The following is a 24,309-nucleotide window of genomic DNA, read 5'->3' as shown; positions in this document are numbered from 1 at the left end:
GCTTTTGGAAGAATGGTCAAACATTCCCATAGACACACTCCTAAATCTTGTGGACAGCCTTCCCAGAAGAGTTGAAGCTGTTATAGCTTCAAAGGGTGGGCTAACTTAATATTGAACCCTACTGACCTAAAGGCCCGTACACACTTGACGGAAATCAGATGAAATATCCTCCGATTTTTTTTCTCTCTTGCTCAGTGTTCATTACCGTTTTTAGTTGACAGTGCATAAATGTTCACGAAATTTCTCGTCCGATTTATTTTTTTTTTTTTTTGGGACATTTGTTCCTAGACTTCTGGGTAGTCAGCAACTTCAGATCATGCACGGTCTTTCCTATCCGATTTTTCGCGGACGTACTGCATACACATTAAACAAAAAATGTTGGTGTTTGTCCCTCCATTTTTTTTCGTTGAAAATGTCGGCATCGGCTGCTGAAAGTTGTGTACACACTAGCCGAAAATCTTACAATTTTACCTCGGACGGGAATTTTCGTCAGATTTTCTACTAGTGTGTACCCCACTTAAGACTGGAATTCCATTAAATTTAATGTGCCTGTAAAGGTAGGCATTCCAATACGTTTGGTAATAGAATGTATGTGAGTAGAGCCTGTGATTAGCCATTTATCTTGAGTGGTGTACATATCTTCTTGTGGAACAATTTTCAAATCCTGCAACAGGTTCTTAATTTGAAATTCTATGACATTCAGGTTACATTCTTAACTGTTTAAGTTTAGCTTGGACTGTGTGTTTAGGGTCATTTTCCTACTGGAGGGTAAATCTCTCCTCCTGTCTCTAATCATTGGTCTACTCACGGCCGCTCCTTGTGAAAGGTCCGCTGCGGGACTTTTTTTTTTTTTTTTTCCACGGAGCGGATGACATTTCTGTCATCCGCTCCGTGTGCCCGCATATCATCCCATCCGTTTGCGGATGATATGCGGACATAATGTAAGTATATGGCACTGCGGATGTCAGCGGATGACACCGCTGACATCCGTTTTTCCTTCCTTTCCGTTTTTTACACGGAAGGAAAAAAATGGATTTTTGTAAGAACTTACCGTAAAATCCTTTTCTCTTAAGCTCATTGACAGACGTAGTCTTCTTGATTCTCAAGAGCTGGGTTATGTTGTCTCCGCAGGAGTAGGACTAGGCAGAATGACAAAACGTTCTGGCTCCACCTTAGGGGCAGTCCCTGAGGGTATATCCTCCCTCTCTCTGCTACAGGGAATCAGTTCTGTTTAAAGCAGTACAGAGAATTTAACCCAACCCAACTCAATGATAGAGGGGCGGGTACTACGTCTGTCAATGAGCTTAAGAGAAAAGGATTTTACGGTAAGTTCTTACAAAAATCCATTTTTCTCTATCGCTCATTGACAGACGTAGTCTTCTTGATTCTCAAGAGCTGGGACATCCAGAAGCAGTGCCACAAATGAGGGGTGGGATTGACAAAATCAAATCCAATCTAGAAGGCCCAACCGGTGCCAAACTAGAAGTTTTAAAGGCTCATTATAAACAAAGAATGAGACTAAAGAAAAATTTTCCAACGGAAAAAAACCCTCGAGGTAGACCACTGGTCTCCTCAAATTGCGGCCTGCAAAACCTTGCGGCCAAATGAGGCATCAGACGATGCCATTACATCAACTTTATAATGTTTAGAAAAGGTATGCACCGACGACCAGGTAGCCGCCTTGCACACCTGGACCACTGACGCCTGATGGCGAAAGGCCCATGACGCACTAAGTGCCCGAGTGGAGTGCGCCTTAACAGGGAACGGGGGCTCCCGACCCTTAATAGAATAAGCCTGCACTACCGTCTGTCTGATCCATCTGGAAATGGTCGCGGCAGATGCAGGCAACCCCTTTTTGGGTCCATCTGGGATCACAAAAAGTGAATCCGTCTTGCGAAACGAGTCTGTCGTTTTCAAGTATACCCTGATCGCCCGGACCACATCCAAGGAGTGTAAAGCAAACTCCCGAGGATGACTGGGCTTAGGACACAGGGAAGGTAATACAATTTCTTCATTCAGATGAAATTCTGAAACCACCTTTGGTAGGAAGGATGGATTCGGACGAAGAACCACCTTATCTCTATGAACCACCAGATATGGTGAACGACAAGATAATGCGGCCAGTTCTGACACCCTGCGTGCAGAAGTAATAGCCACCAAGAAGGCCACCTTCTGGGACAACGTGGGTAGAGGAATCTCCCTAATATCTTCAAAGGGAGGTTTCTGAAGAACCGACAACACTAAATTAAGATCCCAGGGGGGTAACGGCGCGTGCACTGGCGGAGCCAGATGTCGCACCCCCTGGATGAAATTCCGCACCAAGGAATGAGTAGCCAAAGGCTTCTGAAAGAAGATGGCTAATGCTGAGACCTGACCCTTGATAGTACTCAAGGCCAGTTTCTGCTCAACCCCTTGTTGCAGAAAAACCAATATTCGACTAATCGAATAAGACCGAGGACGGAACCCCAAAGGTTCACACCATGCAATGTAGGACTTCCATGTGCGATGATAAATCTTTCTGGAAGTCGCTTTCCTTGCTTCAACTAGAGTAGGAATAACTGAAGCTGACAAACCTTTGTCCTTCAGCACCTGGGTCTCAATAGCCAGGCCGTTAAAGCCAGCGATCGTAAAGCAGGATGGAAGATCGGTCCCTGAGACAGTAGATTCTCCCTGAGAGGAAGTCTCCACGGGACGTCCGCCACCAGTCTGACCATGTCGGCGTACCAAGCTCGACGAGGCCAGTCCGGAGCTACCAGGATTACTGGGATTCCTTCCTCCTCTATTCTGCGAAGAAGTCTTGGCAGTAACGCGAGAGGAGGGAAGGCATATATTAGCTGGTATTGCCCCCACGGGGCGATCAGTGCGTCTGCGGTTTCTGCTAGAGGATCGCGGGAGCGAGCCACGAATCTCTGAACTTTCCTGTTGAATCGTGATGCCAACAGATCCACATCCGGGGTGCCCCACCGTAGGCACAACTGGTGGAAAACGTCTGGATGGAGGGACCATTCCCCCTGATCCAGGGTCTGACGGCTGAGATAATCTGCCTGCCAATTCTCCACCCCCGGAATGAACACCGCAGAGATTGCTGGAACAAATCGTTCCGCCCAGCGAAGAATACAAGCCACTTCTTTGGCCGCTCGGACACTCTTGGTGCCCCCCTGGTGATTGACATAAGCTACGGCCGTGGCATTGTCCGACTGGATCCAAACCGAGCTGCCCTGGAGCTGCTCGGTACAGTGAATCAGACAAAGTCTGATCGCTCTCAGTTCCAATACATTTATCGGTAACCTGGATTCTTCCGGGGACCAAAGTCCCTGGACAGATAACTGACCGAGAATTCCTCCCCATCCGGATAGACTGGCATCCGTGGTCACTGTCGTCCAATATATTGGCAGAAATGACTTTCCCTGGCTGAGCATCGGAGACCGAAGCCACCATACCAGAGACTCTCTGGTCTGTTTGCTCAATCGGATCTGATTGTCCAGGGATTCCGGATTCCGATTCCATCTGAGAAGAATCTCTTGCTGAAGAATTCGGGTATGGGACTGGGCAAATGGGACTGCTTCGAACGAAGCCACCATCAACCCCAGAACCCTCATGCAAGTCCGAAGGGAAGACCAGCTGTTGGACAGTAACAACTGGACTGCAGATTGAATCTTTCGGAGTTTCCCTACCGGAAGAAAAACTCTTGTCCTGACTGTGTCTAGAATTAGACCCAGATATTCGAGCCTCTGGGTGGGAACCAGAAATGACTTTTGCTGGTTCACCAGCCACCCGAATTCCTGTAAAGAAATCATAGTAATTTCTATGTTTTGTAGCAAGGTCTGAGGAGACTCTGCATGAAGCAGAAGATCGTCTAGGTAACCTAGAATCGATATACCTCTTTGGCGCAGAAGTGCCAACATTGGGGCCAACACCTTTGTGAAGACCCGCGGAGCCGTGGCGAGACCGAAAGGTAACGCCACAAACTGATAGTGGTTCTCCTCTACGGAAAAGCGTAGAAAACGCTGATGTCCTGCGAAAATGGGAATGCCTGACTAGACAGAAAAAAACTGATTCCCTGTAGCAGAGAGAGGGAGGATATACCCTCAGGGACTGCCCCTAAGGTGGAGCCAGAACGTTTTGTCATTCTGCCTAGTCCTACTCCTGCGGAGACAACATAACCCAGCTCTTGAGAATCAAGAAGACTACGTCTGTCAATGAGCGATAGAGAAATGGGGTTCTGTTCCATTCGTAAAAACGGAACAGAACTGACAGGAGGAAAATCGGGTGTCAGCGGATGGTATTCCGCTGACATCCGCAGTGCCATTCACTTACATTATGTCCGCAAATCATCCGCAAACGGATGGGATGATTTGCGGACACACGGAGCGGCCGTGTGAAAGGAGCCTAGGAGGTTACCCTCTGGAATTGTCCTGGATGTGGATCCAGCTAGCTTGCATTCTGTCCTGACCAGTTTCTCAGTTTCTGCCAATGAAAAGCATCTTGACATCTTTACTAGAAAGATGGGGTTTATGGGGATCAGCTGTGTTAAAGCTGTTATGAACCGCTCAACGTTTATTAATTTTTTGGGTTTTTCCCTACTTACCTGCAAGGTGAAGTCATCATGTGCCAGTATTCAACGCATATTAGCACATTATCTAAAACTTACCTCAAAATGAAGCATTCCAGCGATGCAATGTCATCACTGGAGGCTGCTTCCATCTTCACCCGTCTTGCTTCCGGGTTCATGGACTCCAGCTCTGTGACTGGCCGAAGCAGCAAAGACATCATCCCGCGCATACGCGGTTCACGGCACAGGGCTCTGAAGGATCTGCCCGGGTGGCCGTTCTTTCAGAGGGCATGCGCCAGTGAGGTGCATCTTTATCTTCTAAACGGTGCATGTTTGGGAGAGATTTACACTGCCTATAGGTAAGCCTTATTATAGGCTTACCTATAGGAACAAGTTAGAGATGAAAGTTTACTTCCTCTTTAACTGTAACATCTTGTGATTAGGCCAGAAAGTTCTGGCCTGGTCTCATCAGATCAGAAGACTTGTATTTGCATGTTTGGACTATTTTTTACATGCTTTTTGCAAGTTCGGCACTGATTTTGTTTTCCAAATTGTCACAAAGGTAGATTAACAATTATACGCTCTGCTATTCTAAAAGAAGAGGGGAAGAATGGTCACATTTCAGGGAAGAATGGTCACGTTTCTTAACTGCCCCTGCTCTTAAATGAGTGAATCAGTGGTTCCCAAGCTCAGTCCTCAAGTACCCCCAATAGATTGTGTTTTCAGGATTTCCTTCACCTTGCACAGGTGCTTTATATCAATGTCCATGGCTTTGGTATGTATGAGAGCTAAGTTGGTTGTGCCTATGTGTTCTGTCCACCCAGATGCAATGACATCATCTGTCCTTTGCCAGTTGGTTCTATTTTATTTTGTTGTCGAAATAGTTTACTGTCATAGCATAACAAAATGAAATGCAATCTCAATACAATATTATATAAAATAACTGAGCAGGAGGAGATGGATAATTTCCTGACAGACTCCATGGCAGCATACGTTCGGGTAGGCCCCGCCTCCTCTCCTACCTCATAGGACCCCACTCCCATAAATCTTTGCTCCCTTTCAGCATCAGTGTTCTTTTTTCGTCCTCCTCATACATATGGTTTTATGTTCCTACTGTTTCAGTCCTATACCTGGAAGCAGAATGGGTCGTGGAGCCTCCGCTAAGCCCTGGCTATTAGCAGGGTATGGAGGGGGCAATAGAAGAGACCCTCAGCAGGAGCTCTGTGGTCTGGCCGAGAGAGCCCAGCTGCCGCGGGTGGCCTAATTTTGCCCGAAGATACAGTCCGGTGGTGTGCCTCTGGGACCCTTCTCTGCTTGGGCAGGGTGGTAAGCCCTGTTATGGGACCTTTCCTTTGTTTATTCTCGTTGTTGCATTGCTACTTATGTGCTAGTCTCATATGTCAGGCCGTTTTACTCACTGTCTGGTGTTTGGCATTTTTCAGTCCGCCGTAGTGTCTCTTTCCTGCATTGTCCGGTGGCTCCCGGTCCCACCGCGGCCGCGATCGCGGCCGCCGCTTCCGGGTTGCGCGGCGCTTCTGCGCATGCGCGGTAGCCAACGGGCACTAGATTCGGTGCGCATGCGCGGGAGTGACGCGTGACGTCACTCGCGCATGCGCGGTAGCGATCGGCGGCCGCGAGGCGGCATATTTAAAGCCCTCAGTATGTCAGAGCTGGTGGGAAGGTTGGCACATACATACAGCCTCCCCCAGACTCTGACTGTCGTTCTGAGAGGTAAGAATCCTATTTTTTAAAAAGGCTTATTGGCAGTTTTTTTGCTTGGGGTTAAAGCTTAGCTCTATATGTATTCCTTTTTGCTTAGTTGTGAAGAGTTTCTTCGCCCCTTCTGTTGCATCGATAATGGACGCTTCTCCACCCCCTAGTGGCCAGCCCGCTCATACCAGGTATGTGCTAGGCATTGAGGGGGGGGGGGTCTGTGTGTTTTTCTCTTATATATCGCTACATGTGTCTGTCTCCAGCTCTTCCAGGTCTGAACACCAGCCTAGCACACGCAGCGAAGACAGACATTCAAAGTCGCATCACCGGCACTCCTCGTCTAGGTCCAGGCGCAGCTCTCCCCATAATAGGGGACGTGATGGCAAATCTTCTGGTTCAACACATCATGGCCGTTCAGAGCACCCGCATGGGAAGAAATGCTGGGGATGTGGTACCATGGTAACAGATGGCTCCTCTCTGTGTAAACCCTGTTATACCCAAGCCACGGGTGAAAGGGAGAAGTCGGACCATCATATTGAGGAAGTGGTGCGCAGAGTCCTCAAAGACTCTCTAGCTGAATTACAGAAGCCAAGTACTTCTGCAGGGCCATCCCGCTCTCCGGAAAGAGATCTTCTGGTTCAAGATCCTTTTGAGTCCTCCCAACCCAGCCATCCTTCTATCCTTCCGTCAGAGTCCGAATCTGATTCAGATGACTCCGGTTCAGGATTTGAGTTCAGCCTTGTCTCCCCTCTAGTGAAGGCGGTGAGAGAAGCCCTTGAATGGGAAGAACCAGCTGTCTCCTCCCCGAAACAACGAAAATATTTCAAGCAGCTATGCAAAGAGCGCTTGGACTTTCCATTTCTAGGGGAGCTGGGAGATATAATTACAGAAGAGTGGAGCAAAGTGGAAAGGAAAAATTCCCTGACCACAAAAATGGCGAAGTTGTATCCATTTAAACAAGAAAAGGTGAAGTACCTGGAATCTTCCCCAAGTGTGGATGCAGCTGTGATGCGTTTGGTCAAGCATGTCACCGTTCCAATGGAGGATACAGCCTCTTTTAGGGATCCGTTGGATAGGAGGATCGACGCTGACCTTAAACGAGCATATCTTTCGGCCGGCATGGCCTGTAAGCCAGCTTTGGCTTTGGCTACAATTTCTAAAGCCATGGAAGTCTGGATTAATGCCCTCGAGGGCACTCTCGGAGGAGTTTCGGAAGAAGTGTTCCAGAGCTCCCCAATCCAGGAGCTGAAGATGGCTGCGGGTTTTCTGGGGGAGGCATCTCTAGACACCATTCGCCTTTTGGCTCGAGTTATGCTGGCTTCTGTTACGGCTAAACGCGCCCTGTGGCTTAGGCCTTGGGTTGCTGATGCTGCTTCCAAACAGGCATGGTGCCGGATTCCCTTTGAGGGTTCTTCCCTCTTTGGGAACAAATTGGATGCAGCCATATCTCGGGCCACGGGTGGAAAATCTGGGTTCCTCCCTCAGGATAAACGCCCAGGCGCTCAGAAGCGCTCTTTCCCGAGAAGACAAACCACCAATCGTTCCAGGGAAGCACGCAGCTACAGACCAGGCAAGTCCTATGGAAGAGGTTGGAAGTCAAGGCAATCCACCTTCCAGAAAGGCTCAAAAGGCTCTTCGTCTGGTGACCGGGAGGCCACCAAATCCTTTTGAGGTTGGGCCCGTCCAGGCCTTCCCGGTAGGGGCCAGGTTGCTCCAATTTCGGGATGTCTGGGCGGCCTCGATCCAGGATCCCTGGGTGTTAAACATCGTGTCCCAGGGACATTTGTGGGCGTTCGACAACGTTCCCAAACCCAGGTTTGTTGCAACCTCACTTCCTCCTTCGGCAGAAAAAAAGAAGGTTCTTCTCGCTTACGTGGACACCTTACTGGTTCAGCGAGCTGTTGTGCCAGTTCCCGATGCAGAACGAGGTTTGGGAGTCTATTCACCTCTGTTCCTCGTCCAGAAGAAGAACGGCACCTGGCGCCCGGTAATAGACCTTACATATCTCAACAGGTCTATCCATCAAGAAAGGTTCAAAATGGAGTCCCTAGTCACAATACAGCAATCGATTCTCCCAGGAGATTGGTTGGCATTGATCAACCTAAAAGATGCATACTTCCATGTTCCTGTGGCAAGAGAGTACCATCAGTTCCTCCGGTTTGCTGTAGGTCATGCTCACATGCAATTTACGTGTCTTCCCTTCGGGCTCTCAACTTCACCTCGCACGTTCTCCAAGACCTTGCTGGCAGTTGTGGCTCTCATCAGGACCAGAGGCGTCAGATTGCATCATTATCTGGACGATCTCCTCCTTCTGTCTCAGGACAGATGTCAGTTACTCTTGCATCTGGAGCAAGTGATCTCTACGCTTCAGGAATTCAGTTGGATTCTGAATCTAGAAAAGAGCCATCTGGTGCCTACGCAGTCGCTGGTGTTTCTTGGGGCACTTTTCAACACGGTGAAGTGCACCATTTCCCTGCCAGAAGAGAAAATTCCAGTAGTCCAGAGCGGGGTGGCTCGCGCTCTCGCTGCCTCTTGTCTCACTGCTCGTCAGTGTCTAAAGGTAGTAGGGACGCTCGTAGCCACCATGTGGAAGCTGAGACCCTTCCAGAAGGGGTTTCTCCAACAGTGGACAACGGAGAACTTGTCACAAGTTATTCACCTGACCCCATTCATGAAGGGATGCCTTCCCTGGTGGTTACGCCGTACAAATCTGACCAACTGCCACTCAATCGCTCCAATTTCCTGGATTACGATAACCTCCGATGCCAGCAGTACCGGTTGGGGAGCCCACTGTCTGTCCGAAGTGGCACAAGGCAGATGGAACTTTCCCGGTCACGGAGTGGTGTCCAACATTCTAGAACTACGAGCTGCCCTCAAAGCCCTTCAGGCTCTTCACCATCTAACGCAAGGGGCCTCAGTGCTGCTAAGGATGGACAACACCACGGCAGTGGCTTCTGTCAAGAGGCAGGGAGGAACGCGCAGCATGTCTCTCCTCCAAGAAACAGAGCCGATTATGACATGGGCTCAGCATCATCTGGCCAATCTTTCAGCAGTCTTTGTTCCGGGAGTGTTGAATGTGGAAGCAGACTTCCTATCCCGTTTCCAACTAGACAACGAGTGGTCCCTCCATCAGGAGGTGTTCAACTGGGTGCTGTCCCTGGGGATTTCGCCAGAAGTGGATCTGTTTGCGAGTCCACGCAACAAGAAGCTTCGGAAGTACTACACGAGGTTCAGAGATCCTCGAGCCTTCGGAGTGGATGCCCTCACGGACAGATGGAACTTCCAGTCTGCTTATGCTTTTCCACCAGTACCAATAGTACTCCAATTCCTGCGGAGACTGAAGATGGAGGAAGTAGAGATCGTGGCAATAATCCCCTTCTGGCCCAACAGGCCATGGTTTCCCCTGCTGTCCCTTCTCAGCTTCAGGGATCCAATCCCTCTACCTCTCAGGTCGGACCTTCTATCTCAGGGTCCTACTCTGCACCCATGCCCCGCACGGCTGCACCTCAGGGCTTGGTTCTTGAGAGGGGGAGGTTGGAAGCTCTCGGATGTCCAGAAGAGGTGATCCCGACTCTCATGAGTTCAAGAAGACCTAGCACCAACAGGGTATATGAAAGGATATGGGCCAGGTTCATGAGTCATCAGGCCCAGAGGTCAGGTCCAGTAGGTACACCTACTATTCAGCAGATTCTAAGTTTCTTGCAATCTGGTCTGGATCTGTCCCTCTCAGTTAGTTCTCTCCGGGTGCAAGTCTCCGCCATTTCAGCCTTCACCGGAATTCAGTGGGCAAGTCATCATCTGATTCAGCAATTTTTTAAGGGCGCAGTCAGGCTCAGGCCTCCGAGAAGGCCGAGATTTCCAAAATGGGATCTTCCATTAGTTTTGGACTTTTTTTCTTCAAAGGAAGTTGCCTCCATGTCAATCAAGGAGCTTACGTTGAAGACAGCATTTTTGGTGGCCATTACCTCCGCTAAGAGGGTTTCTGAGATACACAATTTAGGTTACAAAGAGCCTTTTCTGACCTTCTTTCAAGACAGAGTGGTCCTAATCCCTATGCTGGGGTCAAATCCAAAAGTGACCTCTGTCTTCCACGAAAATGCTGAGATAGTTCTTCCCACCTTCAGAACTGATGAGGAATCTCCAGTCCATCCTCTAGACGTGGGCAACACTAAGTCAATATTTGGAAGCCACATCCTCCTTCCGCCAATCGGATTTCCTTTTCGTTCTTCTCCATGGCAAAAAGAAGGGTATGCGTGCCTCTTCTAGAGCAGTGGCTGCGTGGATTGTTCAGGCTATCCAATGGGCGTACAGAGCAAAGGGCTTGGCTCCTCCAGAGGCAATTACAGCTCACTCTACAAGAAGCGTCGCTACGTCTTGGGCAGCTTCCAAACACGTCACGCCTGACGTGATCTGCAAAGCAGCATCCTGGTCATCTGTCAATACCTTCCTTTCCCATTATTGTATTGAACCTGCTGCTTTATCTTCCGTTAATTTTGGCGTTCAAGTCTTGTCAGTTGACAGTGCCAATTAAAGTTTTCTTTGTTCAGCATCTTCCCACCCGGGAGTGTATAGCGAGTTATTTCCCGAACGTATGCTGCCATGGAGTCTGTCAGGAAAACGGAAAATTGATATCAAATACTTACCGTAATTTTCCTTTCCTGATGGACTCCATGGCAGCAGGAGTCCCCTCCCAATTCCTGAGTAGGCTAGTTACAGAACACTGATGCTGAAAGGGAGCAAAGATTTATGGGAGTGGGGTCCTTTGAGGTAGGAGAGGAGGCGGGGCCTACCCGAACGTATGCTGCCATGGAGTCCATCAGGAAAGGAAAATTACGGTAAGTATTTGATATCAATTTTCCGTTGTTATGTCCAGATTTCTGAAGGTAAAATGGATTCTTACACAGAATTCCCAGCTGCTATCTTGGGATTGGGGAATTATATTTACAGAGTGCATTGTTGCTATGGATGCAGGAAAGGAGAAATTTTAAACTTTTGAAAACAAATTATGTAGAAATAATTTAGAGTGTATCTGATTTGTAAATGAAGCTGGGGTTTTCTTTTACGAGGCATTTCTGGTCCTATATATGTTTTTTACAAATCTCTGTTTGTCTTTTGCAGCCAAAGACCATAGGCCAAGCATTGCTGAACCAACTGTTCATGCATCTGAATGTGGTGGAGACAGACTATTTTGGCATTGAGTTCCAGACAGCACAGTCACAGTGGGTATGTAAAGCTACTATGTTTTACTTTACATTCTCAACTCTATTTATATTATATTTACTTTTTTTTTTCTTTGCATAATTTATTTGTGGATTGTTGCTTAAATTATTATTTTATGGTTTATAAAAATCTTAGTGCCTACTTGTGTTATTTGTATTAAGCCCACAACTGTACCTAGGTTTATTTTATGTGACTGGCTTATTTGTTTGCATTTTTGATTCTATAAATGTGTCACAATTCAATAGCTTACTGTTACTTTTTAGCTACCTATTCTTAATCTCTGACCAATTTAATTTTTTTTTTTTAATGGTTGTAAACCCTTCCATATATCCAATTAAGTGATTGGCCTCAGGTGATGCAGAAAAGCTAAAATCAATCCTCCTACATGAGTTGTAACTGTTTATCTGCAGTCTTCTCTTCTCTGCATCCGTTTTAAATCCAGTTTTTTTGAAGCTGGTGTAGGAATTCAGAAAAAAAGGGGGAAGAGAGTTGAAGTTAAGCTCTGCAGAGCTCAGTCAGCTGATTGGAGGGAAGGGACACCCCCCCCCCCTTCTCCCTTTCCCCATCACACAGGAACAGAGTTGAGGCTGTCAATCAGAGGCTAAATCCCGGATATCCTCCCCTGTCACCATTCTTCTCTTGGTGTTAGGGAAAGTTGTCAGAAATTACTCATGCTAATAGCAGAGGAGAAAAGCAGCAGAAATAAATGACACTTAGTGCTCTTAATTGAAACAAGTACACACTATAGAGGGGTATACTTTCCTCAAAGTTCATTTCTGAGGTTTACAAACCCTTTAACTTTGATACAGCACTAAGCTGTTGCCTGGATACAGTCTCGTGAATAGTACTGTTTTATATCACAGGCTAAAAGAAATAAAAAAATATTTTTGCTGATGGTGCTGTAGGAATCTTAAAGGTTAACATAACGACAAACCGCATGAACAACATAAAGTAAAAAAAAAAAATTGAAAAAAACACTCCAGGCAAATATATTAAAATGCGGCTTAATTATGTGTTTCTTTAGAAGTCTTGAAATCATGCTTCCATTTAGTTACTGTAATCACCCAAAATATGTAATTAAGCTGCCTAACTCCAGCTGAAAGTGTAAATCAAGCCTACAGTGGGAGTGTCTGCTCTGTAGGTTAAGGGTACATTTTTAGGTAGGTTTACAAAAGGAAGAAGGTTTAGAGTGGACTTATCAATGTGGTGACGTTTTCCGGGGTCTTTGAGGGACCATTCACACCACGTGCTTTGGGCTGCGTTGCTATGCGTTGTTTAACATGGACCCAGTGTTATAACAAGCCAATATACAGTATTTCACAAAAGTGAGTACACCTCTCACATTTTTGTATGTATTCTATTATATCTTTTCATGTGACAACACTGAAGAAATAAAACTTTGCTACAATGTAAAGTAGTGAGTGTACAGCTTGTATAATAGTGTGAATTTGCTGTCCCCTCAAAGTAACTCCACACACAGCCATTAATGTCTAAACCGCTGGCAACAAAAGTGAGTACACCCCTAAGTGAAAATGTCCAAATTGGGCCCAATTAGTCATTTTCCCTCCCCGGTGTCATGTGACTCGGTAGTGTTCCAAGGTCTCAGGTGTGAATGGGGAGCATGTGTGTTTAAATTTTCAGGGATGCCCAGTGTATTCAATCGGACAATGCCACGGCCGTGGCTTATGTCAATCACCAAGGGGGCACAAGAAGTGCCCTGGAGGTAGCAGGCATTCTAAGGTGAGCAGAACGGTTCTTTTCAGCCCCCTCTGCTGTACACATTGCCGGGGTGGAAAATTTGGCATGCGGATTACCTCAGTCGGCAGGCGTTGGACCAAGGAGAGTGGTCCCTGTATCCGGAGGTGTTTCATCAGCTGTGTCTCTGGTTGGGCACCCCAGAGGTGGATCTCTTGGTGTCTCGGCTCAACAGAAAAGTGCAGAGGTTTGTGGCCCGGTCAAAGGATACTCTGGCAGACGCCACAGATGTGCTGGTGGCCCCATGGGGTCAGGATCATCTGATCTGCCCCTTCCCACCTCTCAAGCTTCTGCCCAGACTCCTACGCAGGATTGAGGCAGAAGGGATTCCAGTCATCTTAGAGGCTCCGGACTGGCCTCGCCGGGTCTGGTATGCCAATCTAGTGCGGCTGGTTGCCACCTATTTTTTTTTTTTTTAAACTTCCTGTCAGGGAGGATCTGCTGTCCCAAGACCAATCTTTCATCCTGCTCTAAATTTGCTGGCTTTGACGGCTTGGCTGTTGAACACTAGGCGCTAAAGCAGTGGTTCTCAACTCCTGTCCTCAGGACCCACTAACAGGCCAGGTTGCAAGATAACTGAAATGCATCACAGGTGATATTATTTGCTGCTCAGTGATTGCAGTATTCTACTCTGCATCTCCCCAAGGTAATACTTTAAATCTGGCCTGTTAGTGGGCCCTGAGGACAGGGGTTGAGAACCACTGTGCTAAAGGATAGAGGTTTGTCTGAGTCTGTGATTCCTACAGTGTAAAAGCTAGGAAATCTACTTAGAAGAGGATCTACCATCATACGTGGAAGACGTACATTGTGTGGTGAGAGTCTCTTGGGGTTCATCCTCGAGCTTTCTCGGTGGCTCAGGTCTTACCCTTCCTTCAACGGGTGGGTTGAACAGAAATTGGCCTTGAGTACCATTAAGGGCCAGGTATCAGCCTTGGGGGTCTTTTTCAGCCTTGGGCATCACCTGGAGGCCACGCCCCTAATGGCTATATAATAAGCTGCAGAGACCAGCATAATCACGAGAGACCGTGTCCGAGGAGGACCGGAGGAAGAAGAAGAGCGGAAGAAGAAGACCAGAGGCAGAAGAAGAGCGGAGGGCAGAAGAGCGGAGGGGAGAAGACCGAATGAAGATTTTTAATAAACTTTTTAAAACGTCTCCTGTCATTTACATACACTGCCTTTTATGGGGTAAATGGGTAGGGGTACAATGTACCCCATACCCATTCACATAGGGAGGGGGTCTGGGATCTGGGGGGGGCCCCCTTTTTAAAGGGGGCTTCCAGATTCCGATAAGCCTCCTGCCCGCAGACCCCCACAACCACCGGCCAGGGTTGTCGGGAAGAGGCCCTTGTCCTCGTCAACATGGGGGCAAGGTGCTTTGGGGTGGGGGGTACAGAGCCCCCCCCCTCGCCCCAAAGCACCCACCCCCCCATGTTGAGGGCATGTGGCCTGGTATGGTCCAGGGGGGTGGGGCCGCTCGCTCGTCCCCTGATCCGACTTGCGATGCGCCTTCAATTCAAATCAATAGGCTTCCATAGGGAACCATGGATTTTGAATGGATACAGAAAAAACGCTGCTAAAAGCGACGTGGCCAAACGTGCAATAACGCCAATGGAAAAAGCTACTGAAAGCACATTTTTACAGCTGCTTTTTCTTTGCGTTAGAAGTGGCTCTGCAGCTCGTTTTTCCTGATGCCCTGTGTGCATATGGGGCCTAAGGGTTACCTCATATATATATATATATATATATATATATATATATATATATATATATATATATATATATATATATATATAATACATTTTTCAATACGTGATTAGTTTGCATTGACTTATCTCAGCCACCTCCTACATTATTTTTGCTGGAGTGTACTAGAGTTTTAACGAAAGATACATGTACGAGTAGGAAATATTTGGTCTTTCGGCAGTAACATGTACAGTGCCTTGCGAAAGTATTTGGCCCCCTTGAACTTTGCGACCTTTTGCTACATTTCAGGCTTCAAACATAAAGATATGAAACTGTAATTTTTTTGTGAAGAATCAACAAGAAGTGGGACACAATCATGAAGTGGAACGAAATTTATTAGATATTTCAAACTTTGTTAAGAAATAAAAAACTGAAAAATTGGGCGTGCAAAATTATTCAGCCCCTTTACTTTCAGTGCAGCAAACTCTCTCCAGAAGTTCAGTGAGGATCTCCGAATGGTCCAATGTTGACCTAAATGACTAATGATGATAAATAGAATCCACCTGTGTGTAATCAAGTCTCCGTATAAATGCACATGCACTGTGATAGTCTCAGAGGTCCGTTTAAAACGCAGAGAGCATCATGAAGAACAAGGAACACACCAGGCAGGTCCAAGATACTGTTGTGGAGAAGTTTAAAGCCGGATTTGGATACAAAAAGATTTCCCAAGCTTTAAACATCCCAAGGAGCACTGTGCAAGCGATAATATTGAAATGGAAGGAGTATCAGACCACTGCAAATCAGCTCATACAAGGAGAAGACTGATCAGAGATGCAGCCAAGAGGCCCATGATCACTCTGGATGAACTGCAGAGATCTACAGCTGAGGTGGGAGACTCTGTCCATAGGACAACAATCAGTTGTATACTGCACAAATCTGGCCTTTATGGAAGAGTGGCAAGAAGAAAGCCATTTCTTAGAGATAAGAAAGTGTCGTTTAAAGTTTGCCACAAGCCACCTGGGAGACACACCAAACATGTGGAAGAAGGTGCTCTGGTCAGATGAAACCAAAATCGAACTTTTTGGCAACAATGCAAAACGTCATGTTTGGCGTAAAAGAAACACAGCTCATCACCCTGAACACACCATCCCCACTGTCAAACATGGTGGTGGCAGCATCATGGTTTGGGCCTGCTTTTCTTCAGCAGGGACAGGGGAAGATGGTTAAAATTGATGGGAAGATGGATGGAGCCAAATACAGGACCATTCTGGAAGAAAACCTGATGGGAGTCTGCAAAAGGCCTGAGACTGGGACGGAGATTGGTCTTCCAACAAGACAATGATCCAAAACATAAAGCAAAATCTACAATGGAATGGTTCACAAATAAACATATCCAGGTGTTAGAATGGCCAAGTCAAAGTCCAGACCTGAATCCAATCGAGAATCTGTGGAAAGAACTGAAAACTGCTGTTCACAAACGCTCTCCATCCAACCTCACTGAGCTCGAGCTGTTTTGCAAGGAGGAATGGGCAAAAATTTCAGTCTCTCGATGTGCAAAACTGATAGAGACATACCCCAAGTGACTTACAGCTGTAATCGCAGCAAAAGGTGGCGCTACAAAGTATTAACTTAAGGGGGTTGAATAATTTTGCACGCCCAATTTTTCAGTTTTTTATTTGTTAACAAAGTTTGAAATATCCAATAAATTTCGTTCCACTTCATGATTGTGTCCCACTTGTTGTTGATTCTTCACAAAAAATTACAGTTTTATATTTTTTTTGTTTGAAGCCTGAAATGTGTAAAAGGTCGCAAAGTTCAAGGGGGCCGAATACTTTCGCAAGGCACTGTATATCCTCATGTGGATCAGTTTGCTCCACTCAGTTGCTAAGCTTTTTGTTGGAGCTACAATTCTTAGCACAATGTTCCTAAAGCCAGAGTAACGCAGTTCATGTGGCATGTTTAATCAGTTAAATGTTGGATGGATAAAATATATAATTTAGTATCTGAGAATTTGGTTTATGTGATGTGGAAATTCCTTTTGAAAAAGTTCTAATTCAGCTGACTGCCATTTTTTCCATTCTGGGCAGCACATAGTATGGTCTGTGGTGTTAATCTCCAACCAGCTATAAATGTAGTGTATGGTAGGAATGAAATTATGTCAATATTTGCCATGTGTCAGTATGTGTTTGGATTTCTGTTCCTGTGGAAGAAATGGTATCTGGCCAGCAACTGTAATCAAAGGCTTATGATTTTTATGTATAACTAGGCTAAAATATATTGAAAGATCTATTTACCATCTCTAGCTACCATCTTTGTTTTCCTTCAGTTATTAGTAATGTTCTCTGTTTTTTTGCTCATCCATTGAAGGACACAGGGTTTCTTAGACTGGCACAAACTAAACACATAGAACACCTATTTTGTGAATGAAAATAGTGTGAGGCATAAATATATTCAAGGGTAAAACAGTCCATAGTTTATTGAACCAATTAAAGATTAGCAGAATGAATTATAGTGGGGATCATACTTGCATGCCCAGGAGCAGGTAGGTAGGTTGTGCGTGACTCACGATCTTGAAACCCAGTGAGGGGGGCTCAAGGCTGGTGTCAATGTCTGCATAACGGACCGTTGTCACTGGACCGCAAAGACCACAGGGAGGTGGATGGGTCACATCTGGGAGGCCAGAAGATGTCAACCCTTGCCAGAGTGAATCACAGCCGCAGGAGCGCAGGGGGCGCAGGCCACGAACTGAAAGTTATGTGTTGTCCCTGGGAGTGACACTGGAGTCCACATGGGGGGTAGGACAAGCCGGAAATTACCACAACATGTTTAGGGGCCATGTTTAAGGGCACACCCCTTCATCAGGTCATGGATTGTTTTATCCTTTAATACTTTCTTGTCTCCCACTGTATTCATTTACAAAATAGGCTTTCCATGTTTTTAGATTGTGAATTGTTCCTCATCTGGTCCTTGAGTTTGTGAGCCACCGTTTTGTGGTCTAAATTATTTACTGGTGATCCCTTTCTTGTGCCCACTTTTTAGCTTTTTGCTGTTTCTTAAACTGTCAGGTTATACTGCTGCCTACAGGAGAAATGGTCACTGGCAACAACAAAACTGTTAGCTAGCACAGGATGCCCCCACTCACTACCATCATGCCTCCAATTTTTGCTTGTGTACTTAGGAGAGTGGACATGCTTTCTTCAGCTCTGCTGTTCTTTGTTTGCATGGGTGTTGATTTGCAAGTGTTGCTGGTGGAATTATGTCAAATATTTTAAGTTGGTCAACAAACACAGATTTTTCCTGTTTACATTGGTGCTCTTTCTAAAACCACTCTACATTTCTCATCTACAGCTACTGGTAGATTCAGGCTGGATATGGAAATCCTGGAAAGCTCTCAAGTTGTCCAAGCAGCTCAGGTTTCCAGTTTATGATCTACACTGGTGTTCTCTCTGCAGCAGACCTGGAGTTCGCACAGAACTCATTAATTGAGATCAGCCCAGTATGTCTGGGGATTCCCAATGGAGTTATCCATCTGGGGCTCAGGCATTTTTAATATCCCCACCCCTGGAGCAGGATTATGCTGGATTAAGATTTCTTCTATTTAAATACAAAGAGAACATATGTAATATTTTGCTACACTAGCAATTGTAGCTGGCTGGTAATTTTGTGTCGAGATTTAAAATTCTCCTTTCTCTTTCGTTTACTGACGGACACAGCCTCAAATCTTCAGACCATTGGGCTTTATGCTGTCTCTCTTCAGGAGTAGGACTAGGTGGAAACCTTTTTTGGTTACGCCCCTGGGGCAGTCCCAAAGGATATACCATCACTTCCTGATGTAGGACTCCAGTTTTTTTACTGCCTAGTCAGGAGTAAGGACCTGGCTCTTTGTTGGGATCTGCGGTCCTGGCATTTTTTCCTTTTTTAAATGGAATGTTTTACTTTTCCTTTCTTTTTCTTTTTGTTCCTGTGTGAACTACAATCAACTGTTCTGTGTGAACTAAAATCAACAGCTGACTGGGGGACGCACTGGATATCCTAGATCCTTACGGTCTTCCCAGTCTGACCTGAGAGCGCATCCCAACTATTAGCTCTATGCTAGGTTGGCTCCGACATATCCCCACCGGACGGAGGCTGGCCGGCGAGTGAAACACCTCGCGAGGTCGCATAGCCCTGGTCACGACAGCAGTCACGATCAAAGCCGCATCGGACCTAAGGCCGCCGCTCCCCCATTCCAAGATGGTGCGGTGTACTGCTGGGAGTAACACCTGCCTGGTGACCGTGGTATTGAGAGTAGTGTCCTCTTCTTTCTTATGGAATTGTCGGGGTGGTCGCACGCGGGCCCTCCCAGGGGATGGTAGGCCCCCTCCTGTGTCCTTCCTCTCATACTTTTGCCCCTTCTCCTTAGCGGGGTTTCCCCTGTGTAGGTGCCCTCATCTGCCCCCCCTCTGGACTCCCAATCGGCCCTTTCATCCGTCTGGATGGCAGGAAAAGGGCTCGAGATCCACTTTGGTGTAGGCTCCAAGAGACCGAGACCGCGGAATTGTAAGTCCAAAGTGGGCACTTCTGGTTCTGCCGAACTGTCCTAAGCCGAAACATCCTAAGGAAATTGCCTTATATTCCTTTTAGATGTGGTAAGGGCAATTTGGGTGTACCTGGTGGTGACTGAACTGGTTCGAAAATCCGATTCTTTCATATTCTTATGGATGGACCTCCTAAGGGGCAGGCTGCATCTGCTGCGACCATTTCCAAGTGGATCAGGCAGATGGTGATACAGGCCTACTCCATTAAGGGTCCAGTTCCTTCTTTCCCTGTTAAGGCGCATTGTACGAGGGCTCTTAGTACTTCCTGGGCCTTTTGTCTTCAGTCAATGGTTTAGGTGTGCAAGGCCGCTACATGCTTGTCTGTACACGCATTCGTAAATTTTTTTAAGGTGGATGTCCTTGCATCTTTTGGATGTGGCTTTTGGCTGCAAAGTTTTGCAGGCTGTGGTTGCAGAGGCTTCCGCTTCTTGAGGGTGTAATATTTTCCTGGCGGTGAGATCCAGTTGTTCCTAGTTGAGCTCCTGTTACCTGGTTCGCTATGTTTAGCCTTGTTTGGAATTCGTTTGTGTTTTTTCCCACCCCTCATATTGACACTGCTTTTGGAACATCCCAATGGTTTGAAGACTTAAAGCTGTCTGTCAGTGAACGAAAGCGAAAACTGGATTTTTGTCTTGTCGTAAAATCCTATTCTCTGAGATTCACTGATGGACTCAGCACCCACCCCTCTGGGATTTAGTTACATGTTCTTCTGATACTGCTTGTTACAAACTGGAGTCCTACAGCAGGAAGTGATGGTATACCCTCTGGCACTGCCCCAGGGGCGTAACCAAAAAGGTTTCCGCCTGGTCCTACTCCTGAAGAAAGACAGCATTAAGCCCAATGGTCTTAAGACATTAAGCTGTGGCTGTCAGTGAACCTGGGAAAAGGATTTTACAGTAAGACAAAAATCCAGTTTTTTTTATTTTGGAGCCTGCTTATATTTACTGTATTTTTTCAAGATTGCCATATGGGGTGCCCTTCTCTATTTCTCCTTCTCCTGCCCCTTCCTTAAGCCTAGTACACACCACTAGTTTTTTTTTTTTTCTGTCCAGGTCCAACAACAAACTGGACAGAATGATCCAGGTATAGGGATCCTCTGGCAGAAGCAGTGGATGTTCTGATCTGTGTTTCCTCCCCTGAAGCTTCTTTTTAAAACTGCTTTGCAGGATTGAGCTGGAGGACATTCCAATGATCCTCATTGAATCAGGCAGATGGGTTAAGCTGGCCTGGTGTACCATCCTGCTTCACAGTCGCTAGCATTAACAACATGGTTGTTGAAGCCCAGGTTCTGAGGGACAGGGGTACTCACTTGGTGTGAGTCTTGAGGCTTCCACCATTAAACTTTCTCCATGGGATGAATGTTCTTCTGCTCAGTCTGGACCAGTTTTGGCGATCAGTGCCATCAATGGTCAGGTTTCAGCCCTATAAATTTTGTTTCTTAGGGTCCTTTCACACGAGCGCTCCGATCAGATCCACCTGTTGGTTTTTTAGGCGGATCTGATCGGATTCTCCATGCATCCCTATGGGGCAACGGGTGTCAGCGGAGACATGTCCTAAACCCTATTTTCCATCCATCCAGGGGATCAGATCGGATGAGAGCGGACAGGTGCTCCGCTCTCATCCGATTCCTCCATAGAGATGCATGGGGCTCTTACACCTCCCTCTCCGCACACAGAGCGGAGAGGGAGCTGTCACCTTCCTGCTCAACGGGGATCTGTGTGTACGATCCCCTGCTGAGCAGCACGGATCTGCCTACGGAGGCGGACCGTATGAAAGAGCCCTAACTCTGTTGGCCTTTCTCTTTCCTCAAAGCAATTGTTACCCCCACCAAAAAAAAAAAAAAAATGTGATCCTGTCCCTTTTAAAGCATGTTATATAGCACAGTGTTTGTGCTGTGTCATTTGGTCCCTTGTATTACCTAAAATACTTGGTTGATCCTGCCTGGTTCTGCCCTCCCCCCTGTAAACTGACCACATTTTATCATGGCTGCTGTCCCCTGACACCATGGTCAGTTTATGTGCCTCCGTCATCCGCTCTCTCCTCTGTCCTATCCCCCTTCCCCTCCCTGCCTGTCAGCTTGTGACAGTGCCCGCCCCTCCCCTCCTGCAGCTATCATAACTTTATAATTTTCTGACAAAAAATGCCTCTTTATACCTTCTTTTCGAGCGCTGCTTGTGGTCACATGACCAACCTCCTCTCTCTTCCTCACTGATGTCTGCGGGGGATTCCTGGCCCCTCCCTCTGTAGCTGTCAGATCAGGAGAGGAAACGGCGACCGGTCACGTGAGCGCCGGTTGACGCTCGGAAATAAGGTATACTGAGGCATTTATTTAAGCACAGACACTGGAGACATTGCATTATTTAACACAGGGGATTGCTAGAAAATGATAAAGTGGTTTTCAACCACTTTAAACAAGACCTTTGTGCAAGAGGGTCTCTGCTGATCCAGCGCTTTTATAGTGTCCCATGCCATCTCCCTGTGATGACACCATCCTCTTTTCTTTCCTGGGAGAACCTCACCAGCTATCCAGTTGGAAGTGTCCACTTGTCACAGGCGGTGAAGTGGCCACCTAAAGAAGGAACCTTCCATGAATTAAATTGGGGGAAAAATAGAAGGCCTATGATGTCACATGATCATGGCCTCGGTTAATTTAAATAGGACATTTAGCTAGTGTTGTTTTTTTTTTTTATGTTTAACCAAAGTGATTAGTTGGTGGGGGGTTGAAGGGAGGGTCATTTTTTTCCAAAGGGTGCTTTAAAACCTTTTCTTTTCTTTTAATCTAAGTGTATCAATTAATTGTTTGTCACTGTGCTGAAGTTTTGTATGTGTTTTACATAATTAGTAGTAGCAAGTGAGAGACTGCATAAGAAGATCCACCAACACTATTCTGTTTTTAATTATTACAATATAGCTCTGTCAATGCCCATAAAAAGAAAACTCTCCAATGTGTTTCTATTTTAGGTGTGGTTGGAGCCTCTAAAATTTGTGTGCAAGCAGCTGCGCAGTAAGTTTACTTTAATTGTTTTGTTTGATGGGTGGGTAGATTTGTCACAACTTTCATAAACATTTGTAATACCAATAAAGCTATAGGTGATTGAAAGGGAAGGATTTTGTTACAAAATGTTAGTTTCCACCTCCTAATATAAACAAATTGCAGTGTGACTGTTTTGCAAATCGTTAAGTTAAGACATAGTTTTATATATATATATATATATATATATATATATATATATATATATAAATTCATTTAAAAAGGGAGCATGTGATCAATATTAGATATCATCCTGTATATTTATTCTACATAAAGGGTCACAATTGTTTGCTATATTCATTGGTTCGGATATTGATGTTTTTATGAAAAGTTAGGTTAGCGTAATAAGGCAGTGGATGACATGCAGTGCACAGTAAACCTTGGCAACCAATAGGGTTTGATATATATTTTTGGTAATATTGTTTATAATAAGCATTTAGATCAGTAGTAAAGGAATTCTGAAGGTTCCCATGGATAACTGCACATTTTGTATTTTTCCAGTTGTCTGGTATGTATCCGATTCCGTATGTATGTTAATAGCACGCAAAACCTATGCTTCTTTTTTGGGTAGATGTCAGAGTTGACCAGCTAGTGGGTTTCCTTTCAGATCTCACTTAAAGAATATGTTACCTCTACATTTCATATTTCTGATCTGTGTCTGTGTTCCAATGGACTTGCATGAAAAAGTTCCCATGCGGGCTGCAATTTAAAAAATAGTGCAGGGACTTCTTTCCAGCGTGTCGCGGGGCATGGCAGCCCAGTCAAATAAATGGGCTTTCCTGCCCGCAGGCACAGGTGGAAACCTAGCCTAAGGAAGAAGCTTACTTTTTTGAAGATTTTACATGTTCCCATATTTACAGTGGAACATGTTCCAGCTCCTGCCACCTCTCCCCCGGACACCCCCCCCCAGTGTGACAGCAAGCAGGGGGTCCATTCATTCACAGTTTCCTATGAATTAATAAACTACAAGTACCCTCAGCCACCACAGCTGACAGCGCGCTAGTGATAGCTCTCAAAGTTCATTCACAAGCCCTGCAGCTTTCAAGCAGCCTGTATGATGGTATGGACAGAAAGCTGCAGGGCTTGTCTGTAGAAGCCTGACATTATACAGATCACGGGTGCAATACTTTTTCGGTCTCCTACAGAAAAAAAAAATTAAAGTTTTTTTTGCAGGAAAAAAAGACTTGAATTTATCGTTTTCTGTGCATAAAAAGGTCATGTGCAGATGGAGTGGGCAGTTCACCACTATGACTTTAAAAAACTTCAAGAGGCTTAGTTCATAATGGAGAAGGTAATTGAAAAGGGTTGGATGATGACAGCTTGCCTTTGCATTAAAGAATCACCTTTTCCAGAAAAAAAATAATGCATTTTTTTTTTTTTTTTTTTTTTGCTGTGCGTCTGGGTTCTGGTATAGTGAGTAGCTGTCTCCCCCTGGAGGGTTCTGGGGGGGGACGCGAGTCCCTCCATGGGACGGCCTGACCCCCCGCTTACCCTCCTTCCCATTAGGCACCCCCTCACCATCCTACCCCCCTCCAATAACACTGGAGCTGTGTGGTGGGTCTGGTACACCTCCCGGGGTGGGGGCTATATTGGCGGGGGGTGCTCCATCGGTGACCAGATGATCGGTTGTGCAGAAGGGGGAGGGGTTGGTGGGGCTTCTGCCAGGGCCCACCGTCCTGCCTGTGCCTGTCCTGAGGCCTAGGGGTCCCTGGGAGCCTTGTGGTGCCATGCGGGCCACCATTTTCTTGTAGCTTTTGTGCTGCAATGCACGGTGGCCA

At 46.2% G+C, this 24,309-nt stretch overlaps 1 protein-coding gene across 2 annotated transcripts in view; it reads left to right on the top strand.

Moving 5' to 3' along the window:
* Window positions 1–24,309, top strand: part of FARP2 (FERM, ARH/RhoGEF and pleckstrin domain protein 2) — a 217,130-nt gene that overhangs the window by 35,634 nt on the left and 157,187 nt on the right. For both annotated transcript variants that reach the window (XR_014225029.1, XM_082250070.1), the window contains exons 2-3: window positions 11,384–11,488; window positions 22,462–22,504. Coding sequence is in view for 1 of the 2 variants with exons in the window: in XM_082250070.1 (XP_082106196.1) it covers window positions 11,384–11,488; window positions 22,462–22,504 (148 nt within the window). In the remaining variant the exon portion in view is untranslated. The remainder of the gene's footprint in view (window positions 1–11,383; window positions 11,489–22,461; window positions 22,505–24,309) is intronic.

Source organism: Pelophylax lessonae (genome assembly GCF_965119305.1).
Source record: "Pelophylax lessonae genome assembly, chromosome: 3".
Lineage (NCBI taxonomy): Eukaryota > Metazoa > Chordata > Amphibia > Anura > Ranidae > Pelophylax > Pelophylax lessonae.
The sequence above is the reverse complement of the archived record's forward strand: the minus strand, read 5'-3'. Positions and strand labels throughout refer to the sequence as shown.